The 16245-nt window shown below is 44.4% G+C and overlaps 2 protein-coding genes across 3 annotated transcripts; one reads left to right on the top strand and one right to left on the bottom strand.

The window, feature by feature from the left end:
* Nucleotides 1–458: 458 nt before the first annotated feature.
* ATPAF1 (ATP synthase mitochondrial F1 complex assembly factor 1) lies at nt 459–10964 on the bottom strand. Its single transcript, XM_028733572.2, has 9 exons — nt 10456–10964; nt 9570–9678; nt 8563–8598; nt 7915–7977; nt 6076–6126; nt 5042–5089; nt 4691–4786; nt 1774–1881; nt 459–929 (listed from the first exon to the last, which is right to left on the bottom strand). Exons 1-9 carry the CDS (start codon nt 10698–10700, stop codon nt 729–731), a joined length of 957 nt encoding a protein of 318 aa, XP_028589405.2. The 5' UTR covers nt 10701–10964; the 3' UTR covers nt 459–728.
* Nucleotides 10965–11941: 977 nt separating this feature from the next.
* TEX38 (testis expressed 38) lies at nt 11942–16245 on the top strand. Of its 2 annotated transcripts, none has more exons than XM_028733577.2 (3): nt 11942–12048; nt 13607–13693; nt 15700–16245. In XM_028733577.2, the coding sequence occupies exons 2-3, from the start codon at nt 13678–13680 to the stop codon at nt 16185–16187; spliced, it is 504 nt and encodes a 167-aa protein (XP_028589410.2). In that variant the 5' UTR covers nt 11942–12048; nt 13607–13677; the 3' UTR covers nt 16188–16245. The 2 variants fall into 2 exon arrangements, with proteins under 2 accessions (XP_028589410.2, XP_028589409.2); XM_028733576.2 differs by lacking the exon at nt 11942–12048 and adding an exon at nt 12297–12421.

Here is a 16245-nt window from a genome sequence, read left to right as displayed (position 1 = left end):
CACCTTTCCAGTACTAAGAATTGCCAGCAGCACCATGGAAAACATTCAACCATATTTCATGGAGGACAGCCTCAGATGAAATTTATTTCTTCATTGATTAAAAAGAGAAAAAAATGTTTTTGGTTTTACGTACCAGATGACTGCAAAATTTGGTCGCCCTAAACAGATTTCCATTTTGTGCTTATTCACGTCCTACTGTCAGATTTTTAAGCTCTCTGGGGCTGGAAATTGTCCTTTTTGCTTGGGCTGTAGTTTCCTATATGTCAAGGGTGTTTTAGTGTAAATAATAAAAATATATATTTTGTCTAAGAACGTAGCACATTATGATGCATCCATCTACAGTAGTGTCTCCTAGCTCCCCCCCTCCCCCTGTCCAATTACGTTCCCTTGCTGAATGAAGAGATTTAAATAAACCTTCATAAATGCTGAAATTTGCTAGTCTGTGTGCGTTTTTTGGGTGGGGGGGGGGAAAGCAAATGCCAAACACCATCAAGTGGATATCAAGGTTATGCTTTCCTTCTTTCTCCTACCAGCCAGAAACAAAGGCTGTGCAAGTACCTCCATGCTCCCAGATGTATAGGTCACTTGGTAAGATATTATTCTCCCCATCAGATGTCAATGTCACCCCTTTCCCATCAAGATTATTTCAGTCAGAAGCAGCAGCTCCAGAACTCAAGGCAAGAACGCTTCCGATACCCATCATGTCTTTTCAAGGCTTCTCCCACCACTCACGCAGTGGACGATGGTAGGTCTTGCTGAGGCCTGAGTTCTTCCCCCAGCCTGCTCTGTTCAAGCTCACCTATTACAGACATGTACTTAAACTCATTTGGCCGGTGGTTAAACTCTTCCACTAAACGGTAGGTCTCTTCGCTGTCCGTGGCATAAAAAAGCTGCACCTGGCTGGCTAGGCACTGGGCTTCTGTGACAGTCTGTAAGATGTAAAACAGAAAGACACACAATTCAAGTTGTCAGGTCAGTGACAGCCCTTCTTCAGTCCAAAGACCACCCTGTTTTCACCAGCTGACCCAAGTGTAGGAATGGACTGTGGATCCATGTTCCGTGAGTATCCTGTTCTGTGTCATAGGGATGGCTAATCCAGCTGCAATGCAAAAGCCCTGTTTTTGTGGTGCAGAGTCAATCAGGTTCCTGGCCCCACGGCAACACTGGTTATGAAATGGAATGTCGCACCACCGTAATACTGCTCTCCCCCAACACTACTACACCTCACAATTGAAGGAGGGCAGGAATTTCAAGATTGAATGCTCACTCATGTCAAAAATCAAATCCAAATCCCCCCCCCCAGTGCATTGAAAAACAAAGATGTAAAAGAGAACGGTTCGAGGAGACTCTCTGCTGCAAAAACAAACCTAACAAGAATGTTAAAAGGAGGGAACAACATGCTGCTTGTGTCCTGGACACTATAAACCAGGCATGGCCAAACTTGGCCCTCCAGCTGTTTTGGGACTACAATTCCCACCATCCCTGACCACTGGTCCTATTAGCTAGGGATGATGGGAGTTGTAGTCCAAAAACAGCTAGAGGGCCAAGTTTGGCCATGCCTGCATAAACCATAGCTTATGACAGTGGGAATGAACCTGTGCTAGCCTTGGATTTGCAGACTGGCTTCCCTTATCCTCTGGTGAAGGGACCTGCTTTACCTTGCAACCTGGTGCCTTACCTATGTTCTGATCTGATTTACATTTTAAAGCCTTTGTCAGAAATAGAGCTGGGAGTTCAAGTTCTTCATCTGGCAGTGAGAAGCAAGATGCTTACCAAAAATCTAGGATCCATTTCACCTGTCATCAGTACAATGCCCTTTTCCTCTTGTAGCTCAGGATAATGATACAGGACCAACTGGGTAGGTGCAGATTCCCCTCGAGACTAAAGGAAATAAAAAAATATATTATTAAGAAGTATATGCAAGGTGGACCTTCAAGCAAAAGATCAGAAGCCAGAACTTTCAATAATGAGCTAATCATTTCAAAACTTAATTCAATGCATCTTAAACCTTCAAGGCCCAAAAAGTTACCCACCAGATATAGGAAATCAAAACATTAATAGTCCTAATGAACATTCTAGGTTTGCATGTGAAAAATATGCTGATATTTAGGAATCTGAAGCTTCTGCAACAGAGCTTTCCATGTTAGTGTCACACGTCGTGACACGTTAGTGTGGCAGCTGCAATGTGTAGTTGTGTCATGCGAATCCTGCACATGCTCCACCCAGGGCTGGAAAGGGGTTAATTTAACCTCCGGTTTGCTAGTGGAACTGAATCACTGCGTCACGAAATGATGCATGTCTAAAAAGTGTCACCAACATGAAAAGTTTGGAAACCTCTGCTCAACAACAATATGAAACTATTTTAGAATGGGTCATACAGAAGCCTAAAGTTGAAAAACTCTGAACTACTTGATTTTTCCAGGCAAGGTTTTCTCACAATTATTTTAGTGAGACCAATGTGTTAACATCTATGAAGATATACTTGCTCGTCAACCAGTAGGAACACAAATATTCCAACTCTCAATCTTAAGTTGAGTTAAAAGTTAAAAACAATTTCTCTTAAAACAGAGGATAGCTGCCATCCAGAGAAAAAGCGGGGAGAGATCCAAACAGGACACGCTGTAGGACTTTTGCATTCTGGGCCCTAATTGTGTCCTTCTCACCATGTTAAATTTAAAACGTAGCTTGAAATGTTAGCACAGTATGTGGGCAACCTTCCTCTTCATAGGCTGTCTCTTGAATTAAAGGACTCCCTGAATTCTGGACTACAAAGTCAAGAGAGCACAGAAAAGACACATGGGAATGCAAAGAATAGGGAAACTTAAACAAAGAAAACAGGAGAACGTTGTGATGGGATATTGAAAGTTGTGATGGGATGTTGAATTTCTCTAAAAGAAGCTGAATGAACTTTCAACAGGAAAAGACAAGGAATTATTTTACTACAGGACACAGTTAGCTCCAACAACTGTTTAACTTCCCATGTCTGTACTGTACACACCTCTGTACCAAGAGACTTTGAACAATAATATCTCAGCTTAATAAACTGAGATAAGAATGAACCTTATGGCCGTGCATGGCAAGCCCTTCACAGCCGGAGCAAACCAAACCAGGTAAGTATTCAATTAACTAGGGATTCCTGTTTCATCCAAACCCAGAATCTTTGACGAACAGTTTAGAACAAGCAAAGCACGAAGCTGACTTTGAAACATGGCTGAGTATCTTGTCTTGCTCTGAAGTGGTTAGACACTTTTATAAGGCTAACAGTAAGGACAAATGAACAACCGTACAGTGGTACCCCGCAAGACGAACGCCTCGCAAGACGGAAAACCCGCTAGACGAAAGGGTTTTCCGTTTGCGAGTTGCTTCGCAAGACGATTTTCCCTATGGGCTTGCTTCGCAAGACGAAAGCCCATAGGGAAATCTCCGGGACAGCGGGGAAGTGCAGCGTGTCTTCCCCACTGTCCTCGGACCTCCTCCCGCCGCCCGCCATCGGAACGAAGCTCCGATGCCGGGTGGGGGGGTGGGAACGCGTTCTCCCGCCGCCCGCCATCGGAACGAAGCTCCGATGCCGGGCGGGGGGGCGGGGACACCTCCTCCCGCCACCCGCCATCGGAACGAAGCTCCGATGCCGGGCGGGGGGGCGGGGACACCTCCTCCCGCCACCCGCCATCGGAACGAAGCTCCGATGCCGGGCGGGGGGGCGGGGACACCTCCTCCCGCCGCCCGCCATCAGAACGAAGCTCCGATGCCGGGCGGGGGGGCGGGGACGCGTTCTCCCGCCGCCCGCCATCGGAACGAAGCTCCGATGCCGGGCGGGGGGGCGGGGACACCTCCTCCCGCCACCCGCCACCGGAACGAAGCTCCGATGCCGGGCGGGGGGGCGGGGACGCGTTCTCCCGCCGCCCGCCATCGGAACGAAGCTCCGATGCCGGGCGGGGGGGCGGGGACACCTCCTCCCGCCACCCGCCATCGGAACGAAGCTCCGATGCCGGGCGGGGGGGGCGGGGACGCGTTCTCCCGCCGCCCGCCATCGGAACGAAGTTCCGATGCCGGGCGGGGGGGCGGGGACACCTTCTCCCGCCGCCCGGCTTCGGATGGCTTTCCTGAAGACTTGGGGTGGGAGGAGGGTTTTCCTTCCCACCGCCAACATTCAGAATGCTGTTCTGAATGTTGGCGGTGGGGAGGAAAAACCCTCCTCCCACGCAAGCCCCGGGAACAGAGGGAAAGCGCTGCGCGCCTTCCCCTCTGTTCCCGTACCTGTCCTGAAGGCTTGCGGTGGGGAGAAAAGCCCTTCTCCGCACCCCCAGCCTGGCAAGCGGTTTCCCTAGGAACGCATTAATTGATTTTCAATGCATTCCTATGGGAAACCGTGCTTCGCAAGACGAAAAACTCGCAAGAAGAATAAACTTGCGGAACGAATTAATTTCGTCTTGCGAGGCACCACTGTATCTGCAAATATCTGCCTTAGCCTCCATTTTAGAGGAATCTTCTGAAAGCCTCATAACAGAAAAGGCACCCCTTGAAATCCTGCAGCTCAAGTAATACTGCATTAACAGTGTCCACGTGAAACAAGGAATTGCCATGTGTTTTATGGAATGTTTTACACAGGACAAATGTAATTTAAAAAACCACATTCAGTTTCTACTTCCAAGTCTGTTTCTGGCAATCAGTTTTGCCAAAGTTCACCTACCTGAACGTTTATCAGAGAAGTGAAGTGGAGTTCTGGTCCTGACCAATGTCCCACAAAAAATTCATAGCCCTCCTTTCTTGGCAGTGGATATAGAAACTGGTGGGGAAATCAAATAGGTTAATTAAATTTAATTAATTTCTTTATCTTTCTTTATTGGATTTATACACTGCCCTTCATCGTAAGATCTCTGGGCGGTTAACAAATCCCAGCTCAGGATGAAATCAGAAACTTAGAAGCTTCAAGAATAAAATTTTGCAGCCACAATAAATCAAGGTGGGTAGGAAGCATGATAACCTTGATAAAAAGCTTCATTCCAAAAGAAATCAATCAAGACACTTGTGCTATACTTACAGATGGGCAGTCCTGAACTCGCTTCCATATCAGATCAAAAGTCTTTCCCTGTAGAAAGAAGGGGGAGGGGAAGGATATTTAACTAACTCTCAGTGCTAGTAAAGAAAGCTTAGGGGTTTGGGGTTTGCTTTTGTTTATTTAAAACATTTATTTACATCCCATCATTCCAATTGCTTGCAGTGGTTTGCAAATAACAAAGGATTAAGAATGGTTAACTCAAAAAATCAAATATTAAAAATGACAGTAAACCACAGTACATATCAACATTAAAACACCTCCTTTTAACTTCTGAAGGCCTATAAAATCAATAAGACTGATTTTCATGTGTGTGAAAATTCAGCAAAAATAATAATACAATGCCATACTTTTTGAAGAATTCCAACACCTTGTCAGTACTAAGAATATTCAATTTTGCTGCAGGTTTAGATCAATCCATCGGAGGTGCTTGAGTGTTCTTGTCTGAATAGCTAACTGCCACTTACAATATCTAGGGACTTTATAAGAAGATTCCATATGCAGATGGACTCTGTATATGTAGGCAACCGCAAGTAGAAAACATTTTTCATTATTTGTTACATTGCCTATTATACACAGAACCTAAGAGACACTGTTTTAATCTCATTTCTTCAAGAAATCAGTCCCTTCTTGGAGGAGAGGGTTCTGTGGCTGCTGAATAACTCAAAACACCTCAGTGACTCATAAAGTGGCCCTTTTTGCAGTGGCAGCAAAAAAGGAGGATTTGGACAAAAGAGCAGTACATTGCAAGGAAGATTAGGAGATATAATTTGAAATACACTGTATTTCATGGTGGCTTCCCATTTATAGTCTCGCTTCCATTGCACGGTTCTGTTGGTTTAAGCAGAGGATTTGTTCTATATTTTTATAGTGTTTGTATGGTTTGTCATGGCCTTCAGCTAGCACAATAAACTTACTAACTTAACTGTAACTGCTAAGAGCAAAATATATCCTGCTTAGCAGACCTGTGTGCCCTGAACCTGACAGCAATCACACTGTTGTGTATTGACTGTACTTACAGGAATAACTGCATAAACTGTGTCTTCTCCAGAATAATACTGCTTCCATATCTGAAAGAAAAGGAAGGAAGGAGTACATTAACTTCATAGACCATCACCTAAGATGACTTAGTGATAGCTAACTAAGTCATACTTGGTGTGGACCCACTGAAATCAATGAACTTATGTTATTTACCATGAATTTCAATCGGTCTAACCTGAGGGTGTCTAACACTACAATCCTAACCATGTCTACACAAACGTAAGTCCTACTGAATGCAACAGAATTTACTCACAAGTAAGTAGGTTTAGAATTGCAGCCTTTGTTGAAAACCACCCAAATGCAATAATCCTATATTCACATTACTACTTATATGATTAGTCAATACTAATGGAAGCTTGGCCTTGACTGTTGCATTTTTCAGCCCTGATGGATTCGATCTGCTTGGAATAAACAGAGGATCACTGCACAAATTATTTTATTTATTTACTGCCTACGTGGCTAACCTTCCCCCCCCCAGCCACATTCACCTTAGGCCAAGCACCTGGGGTCACATGCTAGGGGTGGGTGCAGCCACCCAACACTATTGCACATATTTTTGCATGCCCACACATAGCCTCCCTCTCCTCAGGTAATGTTCTGAGGAGTGGAAATTATGGCCCACTCTCTGCTCATCACTGACTGATCAGATGCTCTAGGAGGGGCTAAGTTGAATCCTCAACAGGGTGCTGGGCTACAACCATCCCAGCACAGTATCTGATGTTTTTAATTTTTACTGCCATCAAATAATTCCATTGAGTCTAGGGGCATAGGAAAAAATTGATGGGGGGAGGCTGGATCAAGCTTCTGAATGAGGAGTTAGCCATTCACGGATGTCTATCCTATCCATCAGCAGGGCTTTCAGGGCAGCTAACAATTCAAATATATAGACACCATAAAAGAAATAATAATAAGATAGCATGCAGAAGTATAAAACAACAACAAAAATCTTTAGGTTGACAAGATACCCTTTGGAATATCTGAAAATGTCATCAATCAGTGTGTATGCATCTTATCTCCTTCCCCCACGCACACTCCCTTTCTTCTTGCTTGTTTTCTCTGGGTTATACCCAGTGGTAGTCATACTTTGAACATACTTATTGAAATTAATGGGAATGACAAACATAGGTACATTAATTTTAATGGGCTTAACTGAGTAGAACTTAGCTGGATACAATCCAGCCATCAGAACGGGCGGGGTGTGTGTGGTGGTTTTATTCTATTTAAATAAATAAGCATCAGCTGATGTTTAAAAGGACCTGGGGAAAACAAAAAGGTCTCCATCTGATATTAAAAATACACCAAGGTGGGTACTAAGTGACCCTTCTTCCAGAGAGTATTCTAAAAGTGGGCTATCACTACAAAAAAGACCCTGTCCTTGGTAGGGACCCACCACACCACACAATGAAAGAAAGGGGCACCCAAACAGCATCTGATGAAGATCTCAGTGAACAGGCAAGCAATATATGGCAACAGACTTCTGCCCATTACTGTTCTCACAAGGAAATTATCTCTTTGCATAACAACCATGAGTTTATCATTATGAGTGAAGTGTAGTGAATAGCAGCTGCCTGATCCATAACAGACACTTCCCTGTATTTCACACCTGATAGCAGTCCCCTATTTTTATTCACAGCTAGTGTCTCCATGTAAGAAACAGGCATGTGTGAAATGGCCCAGAGTGTCTTATGAGCCCTTGGATATATATCTATAGCTACATATCTACTTTCACAAGTTAACATGAAGAAATACTTTCTGTTGAGATAAAAGATTTACAAAAGCTAAATGGAAAATGTTTCTACCACTTCAGTTTGGGTCACCTGTTTTATTTCGTCGGGCTTCTTCCGTTTCATCATCTCCACATTAAGGATAGAATCAAGTGTCTGTAACAAATGACAACAGTTAACGACATAAACTGAAACATATGATATGAGGAAAAGAAACAAAAAGTCTGGATTATTGCACATACAAACATGGACAAATCCATCGTGAAAGACAAAAATGCAGCAATGCCCAATAAGAAGGTATAATAGTAATTATAAGACTTCTGTGAAACCTAATGGGCTGTCAGGGGAGAAGGTGGGGGGGGGGGAGGCAGGAAACAGAGCACAAAATCTGACAGCTCATGAGAGGCAATCAAACACAGCTTCTGCCAGCCTGGTGCCCTCTGGCTGTTTTGGATGACAACTCCCATCAGCACCAGCCAGCACAAGAAGCTGTAGTCCAAATAGATTGAAGGCAACTGGCTGGCGGTCACAGAACTAGACTCCGCTGGTTCCTCACAAGACTTTATGCAGAAGATCTCATTAAAAAAACAGCTGCCTGTCTGCATCCTCAGAAGGAGAACTTTGCTGACAGTCACACATAAGCCAAAGGCTGAACATGAACTGAAAGTCAAGTCCTTCATACACAATCCCAAGTAAGATAAATAAGAAAAGAAAGGCTACTTTACAAAAATACCAGCTTACCTTATTTTTTGTGAACCCATGAAGTGATTCTTTGAACTAAGATTAAACATAAAAATACTTATTTTAAATAGATACCCTTCATGCCATCATAACCTTATTAATGAAAAAATTGTTAAAGCTATTTATCCAGGAAGGAGAGCAATCTAGACACACACACACATACCCAGATAGTTAAAAATAATACATAGGCCAAGGCATTGTGTGGAAAACATTGCAATTAATGGTAGCGTAGAACACAGATTTCCTGATGATATAATGTGAAATTGCAGATTTGGAGGGGGGGGGTCCCCGAAATAAAAAAACTTCCAATCCTTTATAGGGAAAACCTTTTTTGATATTATTGAGAGTTTTTCTGATAAAAATATACATTGTTACAAAAATAACTGGGCAGCAATGTCAGTTTATTTGATAATAAAGTCCTTTTAAAAACTTTTACAGGGCAACCGTATACACACCCACCTAAGACTGTCTCATTCAATTTAATGGGGCTTACCTCTGAGTAGACATGCACTGGACTGTATTATCAAAGTATATTTTTTTAAGCACCAAATTAAGGAGATAGCAGCTTCCCCCCACCCCGCCCCGCCAATTGCTAATCATTTTAACACAAGCATTTACAAAAACTGTTGGTGGCTTTTACAACGTATAAAAATCATCTGAAAACATTGAATACCTACTTTTTTCTTCAGAAACAGTGTTTTATTGATATGCCAACATATGCCGATTCAGATATACAGGTAAGTGGCCAACCTGCACTAGTTACATTTTCTGTGTGGTCATGTAAAATGTGTGTGTATACCAAAACAAACACATTTTGTTAAGCTAACTGGAATGCAAGATCTAGCAACCATCAAAAAAGCTTTCATCAATTTGTTTGAAAAGCATTTAGCATAAAATAAACAAGACAGGGACTCATCTGTGCACAGCTACACACATTCACACACATGTAAACAGAAGTCAGGAATAAATAAAATATCTGACAAATGGAGTTTGGATATTGGCCTTGCCTTTTCCTCCATCAGTCTGATAAACTCTGCTTGCTTCGAATCTCCCACCGGCTGCTTTTTCACTTCGCTCCTTTGATCCAGTCGGGATTCAAAAATTTCTGGATTGGATCTGAATCAAAGTTCGAACTGATTATATAGCTGCCAGGCACTCGCGGGTGTTTCATTTCCAGCTTATTCCCGCCCGATCCCAAGCAGCTCAGGGTGGGCCAAAAACATATCCATTTAGCTTTCCTTTCAATCCCCGCGAGCAAAACAACAGGATGGCAGGAGAGCAGCAACCCATAAGCGCAGGGCTAAGTCTTGCAAGAGCAAAGCTACAAGCAGCAACTCTTTCTGATTGATAGCAGCTCCTAAATCAGGGGACCTTGAATCCACACAAGGTTAGGGCGGAGAGTAAACAACCATATGAGGAGGTGTGGCAAAGCAAAGTTTTTAAAATACGGGAGAGGCGGGTGAGAGCCTGATCCTGAAGCGGGTCCCACTGCGAGTTACAAGTGTACCCAGGGTTGCATGCATACCCTTGCCTAGTGCTTTTTTTCTTGGGGGGGGGGGATGCCGCTAAACATTTTGTGAATCTTTGTACTTTTCTCCATTTACTGCCTTTATTTTCCCGGATTTGAACTACAAAATGGTGATTTTCTTGAGTCAAAATGAGAGTACCCCAAACATATTTTTTAAGAAAAAAAAGGACTTCCCTTGCCATACACAAAGAGCTTGCCTAAGCGAAGCGGGGGAAAGGGCACCCTTGCTCAGTTTGGGACTTGGAGGTTGCTATCAGATCCCCGCTTCTCCCCCCCCCCCCGCAAAATAATAGTAACTCAGGAGGGAGTCGGGCCCATCATGTTCCCCGATCCTCTGCCCGGGACATCTCTGCCTCCTCTGTTACCTGCGGAGCTCCTGGATCTTGCCTTGGTACTTGGCGAAGAAGGGGTTCGCCTCCAGGCCGCCGCCGCCCGCCGCCCCGCGAACCGAAACCGCCAGAAGTCGAGGTTGCGGGGGCAGCAGCAGGCCCAGAGGCCGCAGGGCGGCGAAGCGCCCCACCAGCGCCCCTCGGGACAGCCCCAGCCCCGCCGCCCCCCACCACAGCTGCTGCAGGTGCCCCGCCGCCATCCCGCTCCTGTCGGCCCACATCCGCGGAGAGCAACACGGAACACCGCCCTCCTCGCCGCCGCGGCCCGGCACAAAAGTTCCGGGGGAGGAAGAAACAACAGGCGGCGGGCGGGCGAGCTGCAGCGACTCCTTTTGAATGGGCGGCGGCGGACGCGGGGAAGGAGGGTACAGGAAGCCCCCTAATCTCCGAGGGTGCGCTGCTGCTGCTGCTGCTGTTGCTGCTACAGCTACAGGTCGATCCTGTGCAGTTTTGGTACGGAGGGAGCTCCCCCAGACCGGCTCCGACGGCTAAATCCTTTCTCCACGGCAAAGGTGTAGAGCACGGGATGGTCTATACGTGCCAGATTTACGTATAAGCTAAACAAGCTATAGCTTAGGGCCCCACTCTCTTGGGGGCCCCCAAAAGATTTAAAGGAAGAAACCACTGGATGTACATTTCCAATATATAAGATAAAAAAATAAAACCTACATGCAGCAACAGCGTTTTGTGTTGTGTAGGCTCCTATGATGTAAGTAATGAGCCCCGCCTGCTCGCCAAAATATCACTGGTTTGCTCATTTCTATATATAGGGTGCCTACATTCTGCATGGACTGGTTGCATGGCAACATGTGCAAATGGCTTCAGATACCTATTAGGTCCATAAATTACCACATATTCAACACAAAAAACAGCAACAATTTGTTGTTAAGAAAGGACAGCTGGACATATAAAGGGCCTCATTACCTTCAGTACCTTACGGCCTCATCAAACCTAAATCCAGCCCTGTCCTTACCACACCTCAGGAGATGCTATGAGGCAAGGACACATTCACAACCTGCCTTATTTCTTTCACTGTCCCAGGGAGATGGGAGGTGTCATGGGGAACTATAAGGGTACCCTAGATCCAGCTGCCTTGCCCTCCTGGGACTAGGAATTAAGGGGTGAGCCAAGGCCTCGAGGGCTGCCTGAAGATATCCAGTAGCGACAGCAGGCCTGGGAGAGAATCTTCAATTCACTTGAAAGTGTGAGCAACTGTCATCTTCAGTTCAGTTGGAAGTGCAGGCAACTGTCTTATTCCTCCTGTGTTGCATAACGAGGAGCTGTTTCTCCTATTTCCACAGGCAAAGTCAGGGCAGAGAGGGGAACCATCCTGAAGATGGATGCCCCGCTCCCACCTGACAAGTTTTTTAAGACGCTCCTTGATTGTCTTTCCAGTCTAATTCACTTGCTGGATGGGAGCCAATGTTACTTGTAGTTCAGCAACAACTGGAGGGCACCAGGTTGAAGAAGGCCATTTATATGGAGTGGTCAGACACACAAGAAGCTGCTTTATTCCAGGGCAGACACTTTGTGCAGCCAGCCAAGCCTTGCCTATCCTCCTCCTTTGAGGTAGATTTAAAATTCCAAACAGTGAAAATCAAATCAATCAAATCAAAAACCTTGTCCATTAAGTAGGGCACACTTTTCTTCAGCTCAGTGGAAAGTGCAGAGGACAGTTGTTTGTGCATTCAGTTGGACTGAAGATGGCAGTTAACGGCACTTTGAAACTGAGCTGAAGGTGGCAGTTGCCCACGCTTTCAACTGAACCAAGGATTCTCTGTCCCAGGGCTACTGTTGCCACTGGGCATCTTCAGGCAGACCCCCAGACCTTGGCCCTCCCCTAAATTCCCACCCACAAAACTTCCGCCTCAATTTCCATTTTAGAGACCCCAATGTGATGCTGGAATTCCCCTTACAGAGGCAGTATATTGCTTTATGACAGGTAACAAAATACAGAGGATTATTACACTATCCACAAGTGGTCGTATTGCCTTTGGGGTGGTCTTTAATTTTCTGGAATATTTGTGCATGTGATAAAGTTTCACCATTATTCCTTTTATTCCTTTTGCTAATTTTGGTTTTTGTGCTAATTTTTTCACATTTTTCCCCACAAAGACAGCTATCTACCACACTCTCTTGTTTGAAGTTGCTATGGTGGCAGCATGAAGGTCCTTCCAAAATTTGGTGATGATACGTTCCATGGATTAAGGGTTTGTTAAGGTCCTGGTTTTCTTTCAAATACAAATTCAGTGAAGCCAGCTCGGGGGTTCTGGTGACACGTACAATTTTATTGATGCCATCCATCATCTGTTCCCAAAACCTTGCCACCATAGGGCATGCCTGCTCCCCACTTCCTCCTGCCAGCCCTTTAGGTTTGGCAGAAGTCTCGTGCTATTGTAGTACTGCTCTCTTGGAGGTTGCTCAGGGTTCCCATCAACTACCGCTGGCCCAAAATGATGAAGAGGGAAGGGAGGAAGAGAAATATTACTGATGATATTAACAGATTTATAAACAGTTTTACAGCCAGAATCTATTGATGTGGCGTATTTGAAGATGAAAAAACAAGAGAAAACTAAATATATAGGTTCCAAAAATAATAAGAAAAAACAATTACAATTGTATTACAATTACAAAGGATAACAATGACAATTATTTAACCAAGGATCTAAACTAGGGTGATTATCTAACCAAGTCCTACTCAAACCCACTAGGGCCCATCTATTTCAATTGAAATACTTCTGAGTAGGACTAATATGGGGTACAGCCCTGACTACTAGTACCAATAACAAACAAAATCCAGAATCTAATCCTAGGGGCACGTCCTTATGAGTAAGCAGGTAGAAGAGGAGGAAGAAAGCCAGGCTGGAGCAGACTGTGGCCGAGAGCCTGCAAAGGGAAGCCCAGGATGGGAAGGAAGGCCTTCTCCACCTGAGGAGGAGGTCATCCTCCTTTTCTCCTGCTTGTCTGCCTGGCTGTCCTGTGTTTTGAGGCCCCCCCAGAATGGTATCCTAGCTGCCATTGTCTCATGATAAGGCTTTGGAGTGTTCAGCTCTTTGCAGTTCTATTCCAACGACACCAATCATTTCATCCATATACTCTCTTAGTTCGTTTTTCCTTCCTTCCATAGAATTGGAAAAACAAATAGCCTAACATTGTGAAGACAGTTTTTACACATTCCCAAGTGTTTGTGGATCAATAATGATTATCTCCAGTGGTAAGTCTAGTTTCTAACGCATTAAGCAAGCTTAACTTTTTCTTCTGCAGGTGGTACAAGCAGCAGTTGTGTGCATGGCATTGCTCTAGGGCATGTTCATGGGCAGACTGGTTGGCTACAGCTGTATCTGGCACATTAGGGTGTGTGTGTGTGTGTATGTATGAGGAAGAGAATGATGATGCCAGTTTCTACTCCAGAATCACAAAGCAGAGTTATGTCATTCTGGCACCTGCTTGCCAATGCTTGTTTAACTCTGTGGAAACTCTCCCCTTTAAATAGTAACTGTTAAAACTTTTGGAATTATGGTGTAGCACTTAGAGGCACGGACAGAGAAGCAGACCCATTTCATCCTCCATGCAGAATCCACAAGACTGAATTTGGTAGGTGAGATATAGCAAACATAGTGCGCTCTAGGTGCTGTAGACTCAAACTCTCATCACCCCTGACCATGGGCCCTGCTGGCTGGGGATGATGGGAGCTGTAGTCCAATACATTTGGAGGGCCATAAATTAGCAAGCATCTTAAAAAGTAGAGACAACACCTTGCCAACAAAGGTCCGTATAAAAAGCTATGGTTTTCCCAGTAGTAATGTATGGAAGTGAGTGCTGGACCGTAAAGAAGGCTGATCGCCGAAGAATTGATGCTTTTGAATTATGGTGCTGGAGGAGACTCTTGAGAGTCCCATGGACTGCAAGAAGATCAAACCTATCCATTCTTAAGGAAATCAGCCCTGAGTGCTCACTGGAAGGACAGATCCTGAAGCTGAGGCTCCAATACTTTAGTCACCTCATGAGAAGAGAAGACTCCCTGGAAAAGACCCTGATGTCGACCCCCAAGGAGAAGGGGACGACAGAGGATGAGATGGTTGGATAATGTTCTCGAGGCTACCGGCATGAGTTTAACTAAACTGCAGGAGGCAGTGGAAGACAGAAGTGCCTGGCGTGCTCTGGTCCATGGGGTCACGAAGAGTCAAACACGACTAAATGACTAAACAACAACAACAACAACAACAACAAAATTGGCAAGCCCTGTGGTGGCTACACAACATCACATTTCCTTAGCAGGTGGCAGGATGACCTTGCTACCATTTGGTCCCCATTTTCTTAACTGAGATATATATGATCCATACATATCCAGTACAACCTCCAAATATCCCCCCCCCCCCCATGCTCACAACAGAGCAGGGAGAAAGGATGGAGGAATGCAGCTTTGTTGTTAATCACAATTTGACGTCACAGATTATCCAATAAGGATAATGTGAAATGTCTTGGGAAACTATTGGACATTAATTCTACTATAAACTTGATAACATAGTATTCTGCTATCTTATAATGGAAGTAGATAAAAAAGGAGGAACTCATAACATAACTTATTTTAATGTGTTTATCAGTTTCCACAGTTGAAGGCTTAACCAAGTAGTCAGGATTGACATATTTGTTTCTTCAGCTGCTGTAGCAGCATCTGAAGAAGTTCAATAGTCATTCTAATCCTCTTTATCCCTTTTTGGATCACAACCCATAGTTGCATAGCTTTGATTGTCATAACTCAGAATCAGCTCTATAAAAATTAGGGAAAACATTAAGCAAAATTTCCAAAAGCTCTCTGCAAACACCACCTTCACTTTTCTCCAAAACCACACAAACTTGAAAAAGTTACATCCCCAAAAGCCTAAATTCCATGTCAGAGGCCAAAAGTTGGTGCACCGTAGTGAAACCAACTATGGACTGCTATGCCCCTATTTTGATGGAAATGTATTAAAAAACAGTCCATACTGAGTGGGGTTGTGAGCTAGCTGTTTAAACACTAACATGCACACAAATACACACGTTTCCCAAGGTAAAATGTGGACAAACCTTTCAATCAAAACAGAATTTTGGAATCATTTTTGTAATATTACATACTAGAAGTGTGTTTGTTTTTGTTTTTTTAAAGTATATGCCTTTGCCATGTGTTTTAGTCTTACAAGACTAGATTATAGTACACATTACTCTTCTGACTATCTGCAGGTCTGCTGCCCATCTACTTTGGAAGTCTAGGATTTTGTTACATGCTGGTATTCATTTGTATGCTATTTCTTCAATGGAGGAAAGGGATCCAGCAGAAGCGACGTGCAAAAGCCTGGGTGAAACAGCTGAAAACGGAATCGTATTTCCAGCGCGCATTGGCTCACAAGGAAGCTGAACCTGGAAATAAAGCAGAAGCCTGCAGTCCCGAGTCTGATAGCATCCGAAAACCACAAGACAGCTTCTTGGCCAGTGAGATCACCATAGATAGCAGTGGCGATTCCATCCCATCAGCTCAAGAGCCGTACAAGCCAGTGTTTCAGGAAATACCATGCACCTGCGTGCTCTCTCACATGCCGCCACTGCTTGAGCATTCAGCTTCTTACCCTTGCTCGAGTATCCGAACCAAAAGCATGCCATTCAACTCCCCTCTGAAATCTGCCACGTTGACAAAGGAGGCATACAATCTCTGTAGCAGCATCTCTGCCTAGCAGTAAGATGAACCAGCAAGTCTTCATGATTTTAATTGTACCCCAAATAAAGACCAGA

This window comes from Podarcis muralis, chromosome 5 (assembly GCF_964188315.1).
Source record: "Podarcis muralis chromosome 5, rPodMur119.hap1.1, whole genome shotgun sequence".
NCBI classification, from domain to species: domain Eukaryota; kingdom Metazoa; phylum Chordata; class Lepidosauria; order Squamata; family Lacertidae; genus Podarcis; species Podarcis muralis.
The sequence above is the reverse complement of the archived record's forward strand: the minus strand, read 5'-3'. Positions and strand labels throughout refer to the sequence as shown.

Bases quoted from the DNA above. Each gene is read 5' to 3' on its own strand.
- ATPAF1 (XM_028733572.2), bottom strand. From the start codon at position 10,700: ATGTGGGCCGACAGGAGCGGGATGGCGGCGGGGCACCTGCAGCAGCTG. The intron at 8,599-9,569 runs GCAAGGCCAATA...GTTTAATCTTAG, and splicing joins TCAGACTGATGGAGGAAAAG to TTCAAAGAATCACTTCATGG. The intron at 1,882-4,690 runs GTAGGTGAACTT...TATTTCCTTTAG, and splicing joins CTTCTCTGATAAACGTTCAG to TCTCGAGGGGAATCTGCACC.